At 38.4% G+C, this 19,025-nt stretch overlaps 1 protein-coding gene across 1 annotated transcript; it reads right to left on the bottom strand.

Annotated features, from left to right (window-relative positions):
- Nucleotides 1-5,952: 5,952 nt before the first annotated feature.
- On the bottom strand, nt 5,953-6,897 carry LOC103677993 (olfactory receptor 52K1). Its single transcript, XM_008707255.2, has one exon. The coding sequence runs from the start codon at nt 6,895-6,897 to the stop codon at nt 5,953-5,955; it is 945 nt and encodes a 314-aa protein (XP_008705477.2).
- Nucleotides 6,898-19,025: the final 12,128 nt, after the last annotated feature.

The following is a 19,025-nucleotide window of genomic DNA, read 5'->3' on the forward strand; positions in this document are numbered from 1 at the left end:
GAGTGGTGATAGAAATATTTTAGAATTCAACTCTACTTGGTGTCAAAACTACTTGAAACATAGACCAAGTGCCATTTCTGGGAAGAGGGAGGGATTTAATGCCAGTATTAGAGTAGAAACCAGAACATGCTTCCCCAAGAAAGAGGTACAAATGGTTGGAGTAGATCTAGAAAATCAAAGTCAGTAAACTATAAATTTGATCATTTACGTGTGTGCATATATACTTACACATATGCAAATATTAGACACACTGATTATTATATTTATATGTGTACATTACCTATAAAACATGAACTTAACTATCACATACCATTATATTTTATATTATAAAACTTACAATATATAGATAATAAAAGGCTGAAGGAAATAGCAACAAATGAAAATTCTAAGATTTTTCTCTACCTGAGTAGGCCATTTTGTGCTCCTATTTTGCAGACCATCCTTTTTAGACAATTAGGGATTTTGGAATCTACAAGATGATATATGTACAACTTTAACATCTTCTATAGTTTATGGACATTCTATCACTTCATGACTTCTCCACTCTTTTATCCAACTTTGTATTTCTTTTTTTTTTTATAATGATTTTTTATTATATTATGTTAGTCACCATACAGTACATCCCCGGTTTCCAATGTAAGGCTCGATGATTCATTAGTTGTGTATAACACCCAGTGCACCATGCAATACGTGACCTCCTTACTACCCATCACCGGCCTATCCCATTCCCCCACCCCTCTGAGGCCCTCAGTTTGTTTCTCATAGTCCATAGTCTCTCATGTTTCATTCCCCCTTCTGATTACCCCCCCTTTCTTTATCCCTTTCTTCCCCTACTGATCATTCTAGTTCTTATGTTCCATAGATGAGAGAAATCATATGATAGTTGTCTTTCTCTGCTTGACTTATTTCACTTAGCATTATCTCCTCCAGTGCCGTCCATGTTGTAGCAAATGTTGAGAACTCGTTCTTTCTGATAGCTGAGTAATATTCCATTGTATATATGGACCACAACTTCTTAATCCAGTCATCTGTTGAAGGGCATCTCGGCTCCTTCCACGATTTAGCTATTGTGGACATTGCTGCTATGAACATTGGGGTGCATATGGCCCTTCTCTTCACTACGTCTGTATCTTTGGGGTAAACACCCAGTAGTGCAATGGCTGGATCATAGGGTAGCTCAATTTTTAACTTTTTAAGGGACCTCCACACTGTTTTCCAGAGTGGCTGTGCCAACTTGCATTCCCACCAACAATGTAGGAGGGATCCCCTTTCTCCACATCCTCTCCAACAATTGTTGTTTCTTGCCTTGTCTATTTTTGCCATTCTAACTGGCGTAAGGTGGTATCTCAGTGTGGTTTTGATTTGAATTTCCTTGATGGCTAATGATTTTGAACCTTTTTTCATGTGTCTGTTAGCCATTTGTATGTCTTCATTGGAAAAGTGTCTGTTCATATCTTCTGCCCATTTTTTGATTTGTTTATTTGTTTCTCGTGTATTGAGTTTGAGAAGTTCTTTGTAGGTCTTGGATACCAGTCCTTTATCTGTAGTGTCATTTGCAAATATATTCTCCCATTCCGTGGGCTGCCTCTTAGTTTTTCTGACTGTTTCCTTGGCTGTGCAGAAACTTTTAATCTTGATGAAGTCCCATAAATTCATTTTATCTTTTGTTTCTCTTGCCTTTGGGGATGTATCATGAAAAAGATTGCTTTGGCCAATGTCGTAGAGGTTGCTGCCTATGTTCTCCTCTAGAATTTTGAGGGATTCCTGTCTCACATCGAGGTCTTTCATCCATTTGGAGTTTATTTTTGTGTATGGTGTGAGATAGTGGTCAAGTTTCATTCTTTCGCATGTAGCTGTCCAATTTTCCCAGCACCGTTTATTGAAGAGACTGTCTTTTTCCCACCGGATGTTTTTTCCTGCTTTATCAAATATTAGTTGCCCAAAGAGCCGAGGGTCCATTTCTGGGTTCTCTATTCTGTTCCATTGGTCTGTGTGTCTGTTTTTGTGCCAGTACCATGCTGTCTTTGTGATCACAGCTTTGTAGTACAGCTCGAAATCCGGCATTGTGATGCCCCCAGCTTTGTTTTTCCTTTTCAACAGTTCCTTGGAGATTCGGGGCCTTTTCTGTTTCCATACAAATTTAAGGAGTATTTGTTCCAGTTCTTTGAAAAATGTCCTCGGTATTTTGATCGGGATAGCATTGAAAGTGTAGATTGCTCTGGGTAGCATGGACATTTGTATTTCTTAATGTTCTGAGGACCGCTTCATATCATTTTTTACTTTGTCCTATTCAATGGAGGTAGAAATGCCAGGATCCAGGCTCACCTGGGCAGCTCAGTTTGTTGAGCAACCAACTGCTGGTTTTGGCTCAGGTCATGATCTCAGGGTCATGAGACTGAGCCCTGTGTTTGGCTGCATGCTGAGCATGCAGCCTGGTTAAGACTCTCTCTCTCGTTCTCCTTCTGCCCCTCCCTGCCCTGCTCACTCTTACTCTCAAAATAAATAAGTAAATCTTTAAAAAAAAAAAAAAAAGACAGGATCTGGCTATATTCTTTGATTTGTTCTATCTATTTAGGTGATCGCATACTCTTAAAGAATCTGACTTCTAATTTCACATATGTGGCACCACAAATAATATATCAAACGTAAATGTACAAGGGAGTTAGAGTTCATAGGTTGGAATACCAGAGAAGAGAGAAAATGCACTGGAGATCTGCAGTCCTCATCTGAGTACCATTCAGTGCTTACTTGGGAGGAAATTACCTGAAACTTAGGGAAAGACCACCCCAGAACATTAGAGGGAAAAATCTCCAGTTCTCACACCGGGCTGGGAAAAGTTCCTGTTCCCACAAGCCAGAGTGGAAATCCTCATGGGTCATCAGTTTCTTTGTTTGTTTGTTTGTTTGTTTTTGTTTGTTTTTTCAAAAATGTTTTTACTCAGTAGTGGTAACAAATTAAGCCTAAACTAAAAGCTGCTCTGGTCCTGAATAACAAAGCCTAAAAGCAAAACCTAAAGGATGAAATGGTTTCCAACAACTTAACCATGACCCAGAATAAAGCGCAAGAATATATATATAATACAGAAGTATCCAGTACCCAAAAGTAAAATTCAACATATCTGGCATTCAATCAAAAATCATCAGGAAATACACATAAGAAAAATCAAAACACCTTTAAAAAAAGGTACAGATGTTAAAATTAGTGTATAAGGATATTGAATATACAGAATACATTTATAATTGTTTAAGAGGCTAGAGGAAAGATTGAACATGTTTAGAGGCATCAAAGATATAAAAAATGCCTAAATCAAACTTTCAAAGAAGAAAATTACAATATCTGAGATAAAGTATATACACTTACCTATGAAAATTATAATATCAGATGAAATGTACAATATCAGAGATTAAAAAATACAATAAAGGATATAACAGACACAATAGGGATAAGCATCCTGAACAAAACACTACTTGAAATTATACTCAAGGAATTGTGCTTATTTCTAGTATTGTTTGTTAAAATTTTGGGTGAAGCTTGTCTTCTTTTTTATGTTCATCTACATTCTAACTCTGTCAATTGGCCATTCTAAGCTATCAATGGGTTTGGGGCTACCCTAGTTAAAACTGATGTCTGGATCGGTCAAGGATCCATTGCAGAGGCATTGTTGGGGCAACTTACTGACAATTACTCAGACTCCAGAAAACCCAGAACTAGGGTGCAAGAATTGTTGGAAGTGTTATGATTAAGTTTGAATTAGTACGTATTTTCCATATCTTCTTGTATCATTTATGTAACTGTAAAATTTCAACTCTAAAAATGGCATGCATGTGTTCTTATACTGCTATGCTCCATCTAAGCACATATTATTAATACGTGATAAGAAATAACTCACCTTTGACTATTGTGAATAAAGCTAGTCGTGCAGACCATTGTTTAATACATAGTAATTGATTTCATATACTCCTAGACTTATATGTTGGACAAAATCACTCTCTTTGGAGGGTAGGAGTATCACTTGAAGGGCAAGGTCAATTCTGCACCAAACATAAGGAAAATTAGATCTTGCAGCCTGGAAATTCTTATTTAATCCATTTACTATATTCAGTTTACTAAAAAACAATGACAGATAAATAGTTTCCAGAATGTACTGTGGGAAAAAATACCGACAAAATCTGTGGCATATAACAAAAATGTATCTCTCATACATCTGGAGATTGGCTGAGATGACTCTGCTGGTATCAACTGGATTTGCTTATCCATCCACAAGTCAGCTGGGGAATCTGCTGATCCAAGTTGGGTTTCGTTGTAAAGCTCTGCTTCAAGCTGCAAGTTGATCAGGCAGTTCTGCTTCACTTTTTCTTCTTCCTCATTGGACAAATGGGCTAACCAGCGTATATCCTTATGGTGCAGCAGAGTCAGAAGATGACAAGCCCCATTGCACAAGCAAATTTCAAGTCTCTGCTTGCATCACATCTGCTAATGCCCCAGTGACCAAAGTGGTGCAGATGGCCAACCCCGTAGTCAGTGAGGTTTTACACTCTGGGAGAGTGAATGTTTTTTGAATAGTAATCTAATCTACCATGCACAGTGCCCCATCTCTACTGAGGAAAACCAAGCAAGAGTTTGGGTAGGCTCAGGGAATAGTCAGAGGATCTTGGTCTAGGCTGAAGGAAAAACTCTGTCCTGGGACATGCTCGTTCTTTTAACACAGGCAAAAAGCAAGACAGACTATGCCAAGCTACCAGAACACATTTTGAAGTTTGTGATTATTGTGGAATATTTTAAGATCACTCAATGTCTATTGGCTGAAGAAAGTCACATAGCAAGATTTAACATTCCAAGAGTGAGAAAATTCCCCTTCCATGATAGAGGGATGAGAGAGTAAATATCTGTGAACAATAATACAATCTACTACAACTATATATTTTAACTTCTTTAGCTTCAGAAGTCTCAACTTCAAGAGGAAAGGGTATTAATCTTTGTTTCCATTATACGTAGCTCAAAGATGGTATTCAGCTCTTCATTCAATAAATATTACTAAGGGTTTTTTTTTTTTTGAGAAAAAATACATATGCACATGAAAATTAGGTGATATAAATTTACATAAAGAGATGTCAGAAGACTCCTTTGCTAAGGTTCAACAAAGGAATTGGCTGTTAGTCCCTTGGACTTCTTTTCTGACTCCTACTGACTTAATGGAAGAAATAAGTCTGCTTAGAAGTGTAGCTATTCAGGGGCTCCTGGGTGGCACAGTCAGTTAAGCATCCGACTCAGTTTCAACTCAGGTCATGGTCTCAGGGTCTTGGGATTGTGGGATAGAGCCCAGCACTGAGCTCTGTGCTGAGCCTGCTTGGGACTCCCTCTCCCTCTGCCCCTCGTCTCCCCCTGCTTTCTCTCTCTCTCCCTCTCTCTCTCTCTCTCTCTCTCAGATAAATAGAAATATCTTTTTTTTTAAGTGGATCTATCCAAATGTAGAGCCAGTAACATTGGGTGGCAGTAGGCTAACAGAGTGGCAGAGGACTGGATGTCATTTAGAAAAGATATGGAAGTAGTTTTAGTACTAGAAGTGGTGTTGGCCTTTGGGTCACAAAATCTGTGGTTCAATTCCTCATTCATAGTCTAGATGAAGAGTTCACCAAAACCTCAACTTCTTGTGCCAATCTCAGCCAATATTCCTGTTGTCTTTCACCTAGAGGACAAAAGCATTTTGGAAGCTGCTTTGTTTTCCTTAATCATGTGATAAGTCTATGAGAAAAGGAAGGTCAAATCTCTGCTATCAGACAGGTCAAAGTTTGATCTGACTGGATCTGTGAGGAATAAAACCTTATTTTCTTTATCATACTAGAGAATTGCCAAACATGGAGATTACAATTTTCCTACTTAAGATGTTTATTCTCCACCTCAATCCAACATCCACTCAATACTAAACTGGTAGGTAAAGAAGACAGTATGCATCTACACATTCTTTCTCCGGAATAGACTGAGCACATGATCACGAATCTGCTTGGTCTTGACACCGTAGATGATGGGGTTGATCATGGGTGGAAAAAGAAGATAGAAAATAGCAAGGAGTATGTGGACATGAGGGGCAGCCCGGCGAGCCACACGGTGCATGACTGAGGAGATGACCACAGGTGTGTAGGTGGACAAGATGGCACCTACGTGAGATACACATGTCCCAAAGGCTTTGTAGCGGGCTTCCTGAGAGGCAAGCTGTAGTACTGCCCGAAGGATAAAGATATAAGACAAGACAACAAACAGCAGGTCCAACACCACTATAAACATGGCCACAGCAATGCCATAGATATTGTTGAAGCGAGTATCCCCACAGGCCAGCCTTACCACAGCCATGTGCTCACAGTAGCAGTGGGCAATCATGGGGCCTCGGCAGTAGTGGAAGCGTTTGAGCAGAAAGGGAAGTGGAGTCATTAGTGTCACAGCCCGAGCCACAGCAGCCATGCCAATCTTGGTGATAAGGGGCCCAGTCAGCACCGTAGTATAGTGCAGTGGCTTACAGATGGCCACATAGCGGTCAAAGGCCATAGCCAGCAGCACTGCTGACTCCATGATAGAGAAGGAATGGAGAAAGAACATCTGGACCAGACAGCCATAGAAGCTGATCTCCCGATCTCTGAACCAAAAAATAGCTAACATTTTGGGAAGTGTTGTAGAAGAGAGGACCAGATCAATGGCTGCCAACATGGCCAGAAAGAAGTACATGGGCTCGTGGAGGGCTGCATCAGCCTGAATAACGAAGAGGAGGGTGCAGTTGCCTAGCAGGGCCAGAGTATAGGCAAAGCAGAATGGAATGGAGATCCAGACATGCAGGTGCTCCAAACCTGGAATTCCTACCAGCAAGAAGAAAGCTGGATGGGTTGTGGTAATATTGGAGGCAGTCATGGTTTGTAGAAATTTTCCTTGTCCGTTTTTACAGGGCCCCTTCACCTTTATATATATACCTTCTTAGGAGAATTCACTCTTGTTCCCATTGCAATACCTTAAACAAAATTAGTTAGTAATCCTCATAGACTTGGATAGGCATAATCCATATTTTCTCTCCTCAAGAAACTTTGAATTTCATTGAGTAGATAGAACATGAAACATCATTAGAATTGATATCACAAGACATGTACATAAAGGAATGGAGAAAGGTAGTGTTTTCTGTGTTCATGGAATATATTTTTCGGGTCCTTTCCACATCCACAAATCTCTAAGTACAGCCCTGCCTCCAGCTTCCTGAGAAAATAAGGAGCTGTGTCTTTTGGTTCTCCATCTAAATTCATGTTAAACTCCATATTCATGTGACTCTCCCTCCACTCATCTCCCAGCTTCTTCATTTGATGAAATGAGGAGAACTCTCATCTTTAGCAAGACTGATATCTGGCTTCCATAACAAATGCCCTTTATTCTTAACAATTTTTATCTTTCCCTCTAGTTCATTTTTCTTTTTTCAAATCATTAAACACTGGAGTTGCCCTGTTTTTATGCAATCTCTTTTCTCTTATGGAATCCAGGTAATGTGGTTTTTGTAAGCATTGAGATAATATTTAAAACATCTCCCATATAACTGAACAAAGTAAGTTCTGAAAAAACTTGGTCTCTTTTCAATCTAAAAAATCAATTTCCAAAAATTTAATATGTCTAAGGTATCATAGTTAAAAGTTAGGCAGCTGAGTTTGAGTTCTAGCTTTCTCCAATTCCAGTGTCCTAAATAACTAGGCTGTATTTCTCCTATCTGAATGCCTAATAAGTAACACACACTCAGCATATCCAAATTAAAAACTAATTTCTTTCCATGCAATACAGAAAAAATTTTAAAACCTGAAGTTCTTGGATCAAGTGACTTTTACTTCTCCTAGTTGCATGACCTTGCACAAATCCCTTATCTCCAAGCCCCGGTTTCCCCCTTTATAGAAGAGGAATAGCAATGCCCTGCTTTTATGTGAGATTGTAGGGGAAGGTAATAAATGGGATTATGTATAAAATCCTTTTGTTCAATTAGTGTTTGCTGAGCCTTATTTGTCATTTAAATATATATTTCTCTTCCTCCATAGAACTACACTTTTAAAAAAAATTAATATTCTCCCTTCCTTGATCTTATATCCTATTACTTCAAATCTCTGCTTCTCTTCACAGAAAACACATAGAAAATGCTTATATTCTGTATCAACCTTCTCTCAAATATCATTTAGTAATCAAACATTCCAATCTGTATTCCTTTCTCATTACTTCCCTGAAACTGCTTTCATCAGCACCACCAAAGGCCTCCATAATGATGGGGCCATTGTAACTTACCTGCTTTCACGCAATTTGACTTGTCAGCAACTTTTATCTGAATTGACAATGGTCTCCTTTTTAAAACCCTCTTTACTCTTGGGTACGTTGATGCTACTATTTCCATCTTCCTTAGCTTGTCATTTCAGTCTCCTGTTTCTGCCTTACCTCTGAATATTGAATATTGAATTTCTTCAGGGCTCGGTGAACTCTGTTCAAATTTATATTCACAAAACATTTAGTAAATATATTCAGTAAGTTTCGGGAAGGGTAAATATTTTTACTAAGTTAGTTAAGGATAAATCTAAAAACAAAACAAGCTGATGCCTTCATAGAACACATTTACTAAAGGTTTGAAAAGAATAATAACATAATTAGTAAGTTACATAGTATAATAGAAGATATTATTTTAAAGAGGAGGGTGAGAAGAAATCCTGAAGGTGGGAGAGGGAGAATGTAGCAATTTTAAACAAAGAGATCAGGATAGGCCTCATTGGGAAGGGAATTTGAGCAAGGATTGAATGAGGTAAGAAAATAGCTTGGTTTCTAGTCTCTTTTTAAAAGGTAGAAGGGGTTCCATACAGGTAATTTTGGGGGGGAAATAATGGGGAGCAAGAATGGGATGAAAAAATGAAACAGGAAAGCTAAGAATCCTATCCAGGTGCGCATTACTGAGCTGGGTAATATTGTTGATCTACTGTGCCCAGTCCCACAGGAAGAACCATGTAGAAGGCACCTCAGAACTGAATACTGGAGACATGAAAGAGGGGTGTATTTATCCACTGGTTTCCACTCCACCCAGGGCAAGAGTTCACCCGGAGGGTGTTAATTTCTTCATACTTCAGGTTCACACATGCACCAGGGTAGCTGAGCAGTCTACTTCAGTTGCCCCGTGAAATGGAACAGAGAAGCCCAGGGGCAGGATGCAGCTGAGTAAGGTGAAGTCAGGTATACCTGCACTAAGGCTACACCTGTGGTTGTCACAGCATTCATCAGAACAAAAAGGCAAATGAGAGGAAGTGAGGCCTAAGACATGAAAAATACAGAGAAATAGCCCCTAGTGACAAACTCTAAGCAAAGGGAACAGTCGGAAAAAAATGTTCTAAGACAGAAATATGCCTAATGTTCAAAGCTCAGCTACCAGGCCAAAGTAGCTAGATGATGTGAATGAGTGAGAGATATATAAAGACCATAAAGATGGGGCCGGACCACACAGGGCCTTGTGGCCCTTTCTAGAACTTGGCAAATGCTCGTTTCTCTCAGACATCTTTAGAACAACGAAATGACATATTTGACAAATTTTAAGTTTCTTCTAGCCTCTATGATGAGAATTACATGAAAGTGTAAGGGTAAGAGCAGAAAAGACTCTGGGGGCTATTCTAGAGATTAGGGAAGGGAGAATGTTAGTTAAGAACCAGGATGGCCCTGTTAGTGGTGAGAAGCAATCCAATTTTGGATATATTTGAGAAAAGAGCCATGGAATCTGACAGATTAAATGCAGGTCGTGAGAGAAAAGGGAGTCAAAGATGGCAGGGAGAGATTTGGCTTAAACACCAATAACAGGAATTGTTCTCAACTGAAGTGGGGGAAGGTTGTGGAGGAGGGGATCAAGATGTTAACTTTGGGTATGTTGTTTAAGAGGCGTATCAGAAATCTAAGTGAACGTGTTGACACATTTGTATATATAAGACTGGAGTTTGAGAGACTTTGCTTGCTGATGTAAACTTGGGATCATTGGGAACAGGTAATATCTATGAGACTGAGATCACCAAGATAGCAAGTGTTCATAAAGAACAGAGAACAAAGGGCTCAATCCCAACATTAAGAACCAGGGTAGAAAAGGAGTTGGGGTAAGGAGTTGAGGAAGAGTCAGCAAAAGAGACTGAGAATGGCAACCTGGCAACGTTTCCAGAATATCTTTCTTGATAGGCTATTGAGTGTAATTAATGCATTAAGGAGGAGGGACCTATTACCATGTTTAATGCTACTGGTAAGTCAAATAATTTAGAAATGCAGTGGTTAGATACCTTGGTAAGAAATTTTTCTAGAATAGAGGGAGACAACACCTGTTTTGATTGAGTTAGTTGGCGAGGGGGACAGTGTGGGAAGGAACTGAAGTCAGTTAATATGGCTCCTTCTTCTGAGGAGGCTTGCTACAAAGGCCAACAGTAAAAGGGATACTGGCTGCAGAGGGAAGCATAGTAAAGGGAAGGCTATTTGTGCATGTGCTTGTTTGTACGCATGTTTGTGGGGGTGTATCTGTGAGTATTCAATTGTTTTTAAGAAGGAAGGGGGAAATGGCATGTTTTTAAATGGAACAGAATTATCCAGTGACAAGGAGCCTTAAGATATAAGAGAGAAAGGAAAATATTGCTTTGGAACAATCTTTGAACATAGTCCTTTTTCTAGGTGTTCTCCTTACTTACCATGAATTTGGTTATCAGATCCTAAAACCTTGAATATAAATTTCTCTATCTTTCCATCTGAGCAGCAGGCTAATATATCCAACTATTTGATATCCCCATGTAGCAGTCACAGATATCTCAACCCACTATCAAGGCATAAATCTTCATATGCATTCCATATCTCAGGACGTAATATCCTCTCCAACCAGTTGCTCAACCTAAAATCAAGTCATCCTTGATTCAGTCTATCAACAGGTCCAATTGAGTCAACCTCCACAATTAACCAGAAAGTTGCTTACTCCAATTTAATTAACCTCCACATTATTCAAGCCACTATTATCTCTCACGACTGGGAAAAAAAATGCCTGACAAGTGTACAGATTTCTGTTTTTGTTCTCCAGTTTCTATCCTTGTACAAATACCAGCCATATTGTGGAGTGAAGGGACTGTGCCTTATTCACTTCTATAACCTTAACCTCTGGCGTACATGGTAAGTGTTAACTATTGCACCAAATGAAGCATGAACAACCAGACTACTGGAAAACAGGTCATCTCACTTTCAGACCTCCCTATCCTATCCAAGCCCAGAATAGTTGGTTATATCCTAATTTAACATTGAATCAGGATAGAAATTCTAAGAAAGCTACACCAGGCTTGGTTATATGCATCAGAATAAAATCCAAATCTCATTGGAGATGATTTTTCCATGTGTTTTTAATATTTGCACTTCTTTGCCAGGTTAAGCTCTTGGCTTTGTAGGAAACAAACTTACGACTGCAGGAACTTTTTTCATTTTTCACTAGCATGCCTTCAGAAGTGCCAAGAACAGTGCCTGCTACATAACAGACACTCTATAAACGATTAATGTTCCCACATACTGTTGCATCTTAACCCTCAGTAAATACACAAAACCAAACATAATTCACTTTACCTCTTAGTCTCTACATTCTTCTGGCTTACTCTCTACCTTCTGAGCTAACTGATGACCCTGTGACCTGACCACCCTTCCTCACACAAAGAAAGTTATCTGTTCTATCCAATTTCTTCCCCCAAACACAGGGTATCCAACAGTGCATGAATCCTATTTCTGTTGTAGCTCAGCAAAAATATACTTCTGTCAGAATCAGAATCTCAGAGTAGGAGCATAAATGGAGCCAGTTATCTTCCCCTACTATCCAGAACCCAGGAACCCGTTTGGTAGTGAATATTTTAACCTGTCTATACTGTTTCAAGAGCCAAAATGTCCACAGTAGACCACAGAACTTGTCTATTTTTTTCTCCCAAAAGTGCTTAGATGGGTCTCCATACACAGAAAGTACTCAGTTAATGCTTGCAATAAATATATCTTAAAAAGATATCAGAATGATGGATTTGAAAGACTGAGACCCAGAGAAAGAAAGTCACTGACCTAAGGTCCTTTAAGGATGTGGCTTGTGGGAGAAGAACCTATAAGAAATGTATCCCTTTGTACCACTCAAAAGGGGCCAGGATGATTACCCCATCTGCAACTCCGGAAGAACTTGGAACTCAGAAAAATGGGGGGGGGAATAAAATTTTACAAAGTATCTGTCTGCCTGCTCTAGGAATAGTAAAAGGTTTTGAAGATTGTGGATATTTTTATCTATGGAATCTCAAGGATATAGACTCAAATTTATACATGTGAGATGCTCACATATTTTGTTTACAAGATTTCAAAATTTATTTCCAAGTATAAATATTGATGTATAAAATGATTGAATTCATAGGGGATATAGCAAAATGTGAGTTTTTATTACAGAGAAGCATGAGAAGGTGATTACCATTAGAAAATCGTTGCTGATGATCATTAAGCAAGAGTCAAAGTTTGCACTGTTGTGATGATCTAAGCACACTTCTAAAACAAGTCTCTATTGTATCAATCTCTATTGTACAGTCTCTATCATAATACCTCATGTGGGTCTGTTTCAAAAAGAGCAGGAAAGAATCTCATTTGTTTTCTCTTATTTCTTTGATTTAAAATCTTGAATTTCCAAAACCATATTCTTACTGCAAAGATTATTTTGTCTCCATATATTTGAAATGGCATTGCAAAATATTTTCCTGTAGAGCTTACTCTGTGGCAGAGGTCATTTTAAAGACTATTATAAAGAATAATGCCAAAATAAATGGCTCCGATCTTTTCCCTTAATACTCATTCCCTAGAAAGAAGAGACCATTAGACAGTGGTTGAACCAGCATGTTTCAATAAACACATCATTATTCAAAAATATATATTTCTTACCTCTCCTTGTATCTTTCTAGTTCAGGCCTCATTTTCTCTCTCTTGACTAATGCAAAAGCCTCCTAATTGGGACAGGGACTCTGGCAAGTTTGGGAGAAGTAATGATAGGCGAGAAGTGATAGGGTCCATGAAGAAATAATCAGCCAAACTTCTTGGAGGTGAACTAGTGTCTGGCATAGAAAAGAAACAGTCATCCTCTATAGTGGAGGGAGTTTCTGGAGTTTGTAGACAAAATATTTGGTTTGGACTGTTAGGACTTCTACGTCCTCAGCTGCGCCAAAATAGAGGCAATAAAGGAATTGGGGAGAGAGCAGGGAGCTGATGCCTAGGACCAAGAATAGCTGTAGGAGGAGATTGAGAGTGCCCTTATCCTTTCTCACTCTCCACACCTGTCACCTCTTTCTTGTTTCCCTTAGTCCAGCTCTGTTTCCAGTCCTTATTCTGAGGTAGAATTCTTGGCCCAGACCATTAGCTTCATGCAACTTTAGTGGAAGGAGTTTGAGTTTGAGAAAGAGCTGGGAAGGGAGCAGCTAGCTTTATCTTTGCAAGCCTCTGATCTCCTCAGAAAAGGTTGTAGAAGCAGAAACTGCTGCACTTGAGGCGGGTCCTCAGGGGCTCATGGAAGGCTCTGGCTTCATCTCTAGGGATTAACACAAGGGGACTCCCCGGACCCAGGGCTCCCACCCCTGGAGTTTCCTGCAGCCCTTGCCCCTTCCTCTTTTGTGGTACAAATCATACCTCCCAGGGACTATGCTTAACTCTCCAGACACTGAGGACTTCAGGTAGATCTTGCTTGTGCCTTGGTCTTTAATATGGTTCTGCTTACCTCTACCCTCTCCTTGCAGTGTCTTCTAATAAAGATAGCCTCATTCAAATGTATCAGCTGCAACCAATTCCTGTCTGACTGTGACCTGGAAGGGCAGGAACTCCACCCTAACCAAGCAAAATTATCTGATAGATCTTATTTTGCATACATATTTCATATTGGCTGAAGCTAGGCATTGATTTCCAGCTTGTAATTTTGGAATGACACTTCCCTGATCTCAGATCTGTTTCCTTATCTCTAAAATGGAAATAATCCCAATTGTTCCTAAACCACAGGAAGAATAGATCACTAACTATATAATCAAGAAGCCATTATGATGTTGATGATGATGTGATTACTTATTAATAATTACCAAACATTTATAAATAATAAAGAGTGATACTCAACCTATGACTGACCTCAATGTTATTTTTCAAAGATCTGAGAAGGAAACTAGTTTATACCGGGTTCTGCCATGGACTTTGCCTACTACAATTTTCCATAATACTTTAATTTTGAAAGATGCTTTTTGAATTTTGTCTTTAGTTTATCTTGTCATAAGAGGATAGCTCTCATATTAAGTGTTCTTAACAAATTTTTAGTGTATAATACATTATTGATTATAGGTACAGTTTTTGTACAGATTCATCTTAACCGAAACTTTATGCGTAATAACTCCCCATTTCCTGCCCCCCCCCAATTCCTGGTAACCATCATTCTAAAGTCCTTGATTTTATGAATTTGACTATTTTATATACTTCATATTAGTGGAATCCTGCAGTATTTCTCTTTCTGGGTCTGGCTTATTTCGCAGCATAATATCCTCAAGGTCCATTCATATTGTTGCATATTGCAGAATGTCTTTTTTTAAGGCTGACTAGTATTTCATGAAATATGCAAACCACATTTTCTTTATCTGTTCATGTGTTGATGGACTTCTAGGCTTTTTTCCACATCTTAGTCATTGTGAATAGTGCTGCAACAAATGTGGGAGTGCCAATATTTTTTTGAGATCCTGATTTCAATTCTTTTGGATATATACCAAAAAGTGCTAGATCATGGTAGTTCTATGCAGGAATTTCAATTTCTCCAGTGTGCTCTTCTCCAGAACTTATCTTTTTTTGAGAATAGCCAATGTGACAGGTGTGAGGGAAGTGCAAATCAGAACCGTAATGAGGTATCACCTAACAATTAGTGACAACAAACATTTTTTCATATACTTGTTTGACATTTGAATGTCATCTTTGAGGAAATGTCTATTCAAGTCCTTAGCCCATTTTAAAATGGGGTTATTAGTTTTTATATTGAGTTATAGGAGTTCCTTATGTTTTAGAGATTAACCCCCTATCAAATATATGGTTTGCAAATATTTTCTTCCATCCCATAGTTGCCTTTTTATTGTTGACTATTTCCTTTGTTGTGCAGAAGCTTTTTAATTTGATGTAGTCCCACTTGTTGACTTGCTTTGTTTCCTCTACTTTAAATGTCCTGTCTATGAAATCATTGCCAAGACCAGTGTCATGAAGATTTTTCCCCACGTTTTCAGGAATTTTATAGCTTCAGGTTTTATGTTTAAGTCTTTAACCCATTTTGAGCTGATTTTTGTATATGCTGTAAGATAAGGATACAATGCCCTTCTTACATAGGTGCCCAGTTTTCCCTACACTATTTGCTGAAGAGCAAGGGTGTATTCTTGACACCCTTGTCAAGGATCAACTGATCATACATGTGGATTTATTTCTGGGTTTTCTTTTTGTTCTATTGGTTTATATATCTATATTTATGCCAGTTCCATACCATTTTGATTAACTATAGCTTATTAATATATTTTGAAATCAAGAAGTGTGCTGACTCCAGCTTTGTTCTTCTTTCCCAGGATTGGTCTGTTCATGGCATTTTGTACTTCCGTGTGAATTGTAGAATCTTTTTCTCTCTCTGTAAAATGTCTTTGTGGTTTTTAGAGGGGTGCATTGAATCTTTAAGTTGCTTTGGGTAGAGTGGACATTTTAATAAGTCTTCCAATCCATGAACATGAGAGGTCTTTCCATTTGTCTGTGTCTTGTTTAATTTCTTTCAATGATATTTTGTAGTTTTCAGTTTTTAAATCTTTCACCTCATAAGTTTATTCCTAAGTGTTTTGTTCTTTTTGGTGCTATTGTACATGGGATTTTTGTCCTAATCTCAAGACAGTTAGTATATAGAAACAAAACTAATATTTGTATCTTGGTTTTTGTATTCTGCAAACTTACTGCATTAAGTTTGTTTTAGTTGTTTAAGTTCTAACAATATTTTATGGAGTCTCTGGGATTTATTATATATAAGATTTGTCACTGACAAAAGGATAATTTTACTTCTTCCTTCCCAATTTGGATGCCTTTTATTTTTTTGTAGTACTGAAGTCCTAGCCAAAGCAATTAAATGTTAAGTAGAAGTGGCAAAAGTGAACATTCTTGCCTTGTTCCTGATTTTAGAAGAAAAGCTTTCAGTTTTTCACATTGAGACTGTTATAGACTTTTCATATATAGTCTTTATCAAACTGATGTGTATTCCTTCTAGTCCTGACTTGATTGTTATCATGGAAAGATATTAAATTCTTTCAAATGCTTTTCCTGCATCTATTGAAGTGATCATATGATTTTTCTTTTATCCATGATACTGTTAATGTGGCATATTATTAATTGATTTATATATATACAAAATTCCCAGAGTTAAATCCCACCTGGTTGTGGTGTATGATCCTTTTAATGTGTTGTTGGGTTTAATTTGTTAGTGTTTTCTTGAGGATTTTCACATTTATACTCATCAGGGATATTAGCCTCATTTTCTTGTGATATCTTTGTCTGGCTTTGGTATCAGGGTAATGCTGGCCTCATAAAATGAGTCCGAAAGTGCTCCCTCTGCTTCAGTGGTTTTTGGGGTTTTTGTTTTGTTTTGTTGGTGGTTTTTTGTTTTTGTTTTTCACAAATTTGAGAAGAATTAATGTTAATTCCTTAAATATTGGTAGAATTCACCAACGCAGCCCTCTGTTTCTGAGTTTTTCTTTAATGGGAGGTTTTGATTACTGATTCAATCTTCACACAAGTTACGCTTAGGCATTTCTTCATAATTTAGTTTTGGCAGGTTATGATTTATTTTTTTTAAAATTTTATTCACTTATTTGACAGAGAGAGACAGCCAGCGAGAGCGGCAACACAAGCAGGGAGAGTGGGAGAGGAAGAAGCAGGCTCCCATTGGAGCAGGGAGCCCAATACGGGGCTTGATCCCAGGACTCTGGGATCACGCCCTGAGCCGAAGACATATGCTTAACGACTGAGCCACCCAGGTGCCCCAGGCAGGTTATGATTTAAAAGCAATCTCAAAGCTCTATATCCCAACTATATCTATTCCCTTTTGGTAGAAGTATACTGGATCTAACTTTATCTTTCCTAACTGTTGGCCTTGGGGTAGTGTGGACTCCGAATAATGGATGATCACATACAATGTTGAGACAAAGCGAGATTTCTACATGACGCCTTTTTTTTTTTAAGATTTATTTATTTTAGGGAGCGTGAGCGTGAGCATGAGCCGGGGATGGGGGTACAGAGGGAAATGGAGAGGATAGGAGAAAAAGAAACTCAAGCAGACTCTCCGTTGAGCACAGAGCCTGACTTGGGGCTTGACCCAGGACCATAAAATCATGACCTAAACCGAAATCAAGAGCTGGATGCTCAACCGACTGAGACACCCAGGCGTCTCTCTACATAACACCTTTAAATTTGGAGCTTAAATTAGCCAAGCACACCAAGGCTGAAGAGATACAGACTATATGAAGAGAACCTGACCAAAACCCTAATGTGGCAAAAGTTAGTGTTGGGAAAATTGCAGATAAGACAGAAAAAAAACAGCTTTCAATTGAGAGAAGTCTGATGATGGAACAGAGGACACACTATTGAGTTAAACAAGTCATGCTTGTAGGAAACAAGTCTAGAGCCATGGTCAGGGAGTCTGAGTGATAGGCTTAATTGAGAGACTATAGCTGACAGTCTGAACATCCAGACAAGAGCCAGAAAAAGTAGACAGGGTGTGACGGGGGGCAAACTTTGCCCCTTGACTCCACTCTGCAGGGATAAGAACATGGAGTAGGGAATGACCATAGCTTAGATAACTGCTTTAGAAGTCACTGATAGAATACGCAAACAATGAATCATGAAGCACTACAAAAACTACTGATGTACGGTATGGTGACTAACATATCTTAATAAAAAAATAGATAAATTTTAAAAATTACCTAAATAAGTAATAGTATTAGTAATAAAAATATATATATTAGAATGCTTCAACTCAATTCCATTTGCTCTTCCATCTCTTGTGCAGTCCATATTCATTTATATTTATCTACATATTTAGCTTTTCTGGTGGTTTTCAATCCCTCCTGCAATTCTGTTTCTATCTGGCTCATTTTCCTTCCACCTGAAGAGCTACTTTAGTGTTGCTTTCAGTGCAGGCCTAATATTGACATTCCTTATGTAAGTAATCAGGAGGATAAGAAGACCTCTGTTTTAGAAATAGCTTCTTTCAAGGTATGCTACTCTGTTTGGGTTGTTAGTATTTGCTGTTTTTACAGTTCCCACCTGTCCCAACTATGGTCACAAGAAACAAGAAGTTTTTAACCACATAATAAGTAAAGGTAGAATATAATTTCTCTCTCTCTCTGTGTGTGTGTGTGTGTGTGTGTGTGTGTGTGTGTCTATGTTTTGTTATAAGAGGGAATTATAAAAGCAGAGATGGGAAATAAGCATAAGACCCTGGATTCTTGCTACAGCCTCCCCTCTTTGAAACTTCCAACCTTCCATACCACATCTGGCACAGGCTCAGATTCTTTCAAAGCTAAATAATATGTAGAGACAGATATGTAGAGACAGAGACAGAAATGCAGTCAAAATAAGATAGAGATATATAATTTCTAAACAGTAGTCTGAGGAAACAAGGGAGTCCCAAAATAAAAGAATGCATTTATGGAAGATGGTATATGAGGGTTTGTGTGACCACAAAAATTCTAGTTGTCAGGATTCACATTAAGGGAATTTTCTAGTATGTAAGTTTGCATCAGATAGAACAAAAGAAAAAAAATACAGGTCCATATCCCCCTCTCCTATCTGCTTTGACTTCCTATTTCTTTCATGATACTGGGCCTCACGATGGGCAGGTGAGAGACCACAACCCATTGTGTTTCACATTTCCTTCTTCATCTTGGGACATAGACGTAAGTGGAACACACCCACCTTAACAAAATACATATTCTCAG

This window comes from Ursus maritimus, unplaced genomic scaffold, assembly GCF_017311325.1.
Source record: "Ursus maritimus isolate PB19 unplaced genomic scaffold, ASM1731132v1 scaffold_16, whole genome shotgun sequence".
NCBI classification, from domain to species: Eukaryota; Metazoa; Chordata; class Mammalia; order Carnivora; family Ursidae; genus Ursus; species Ursus maritimus.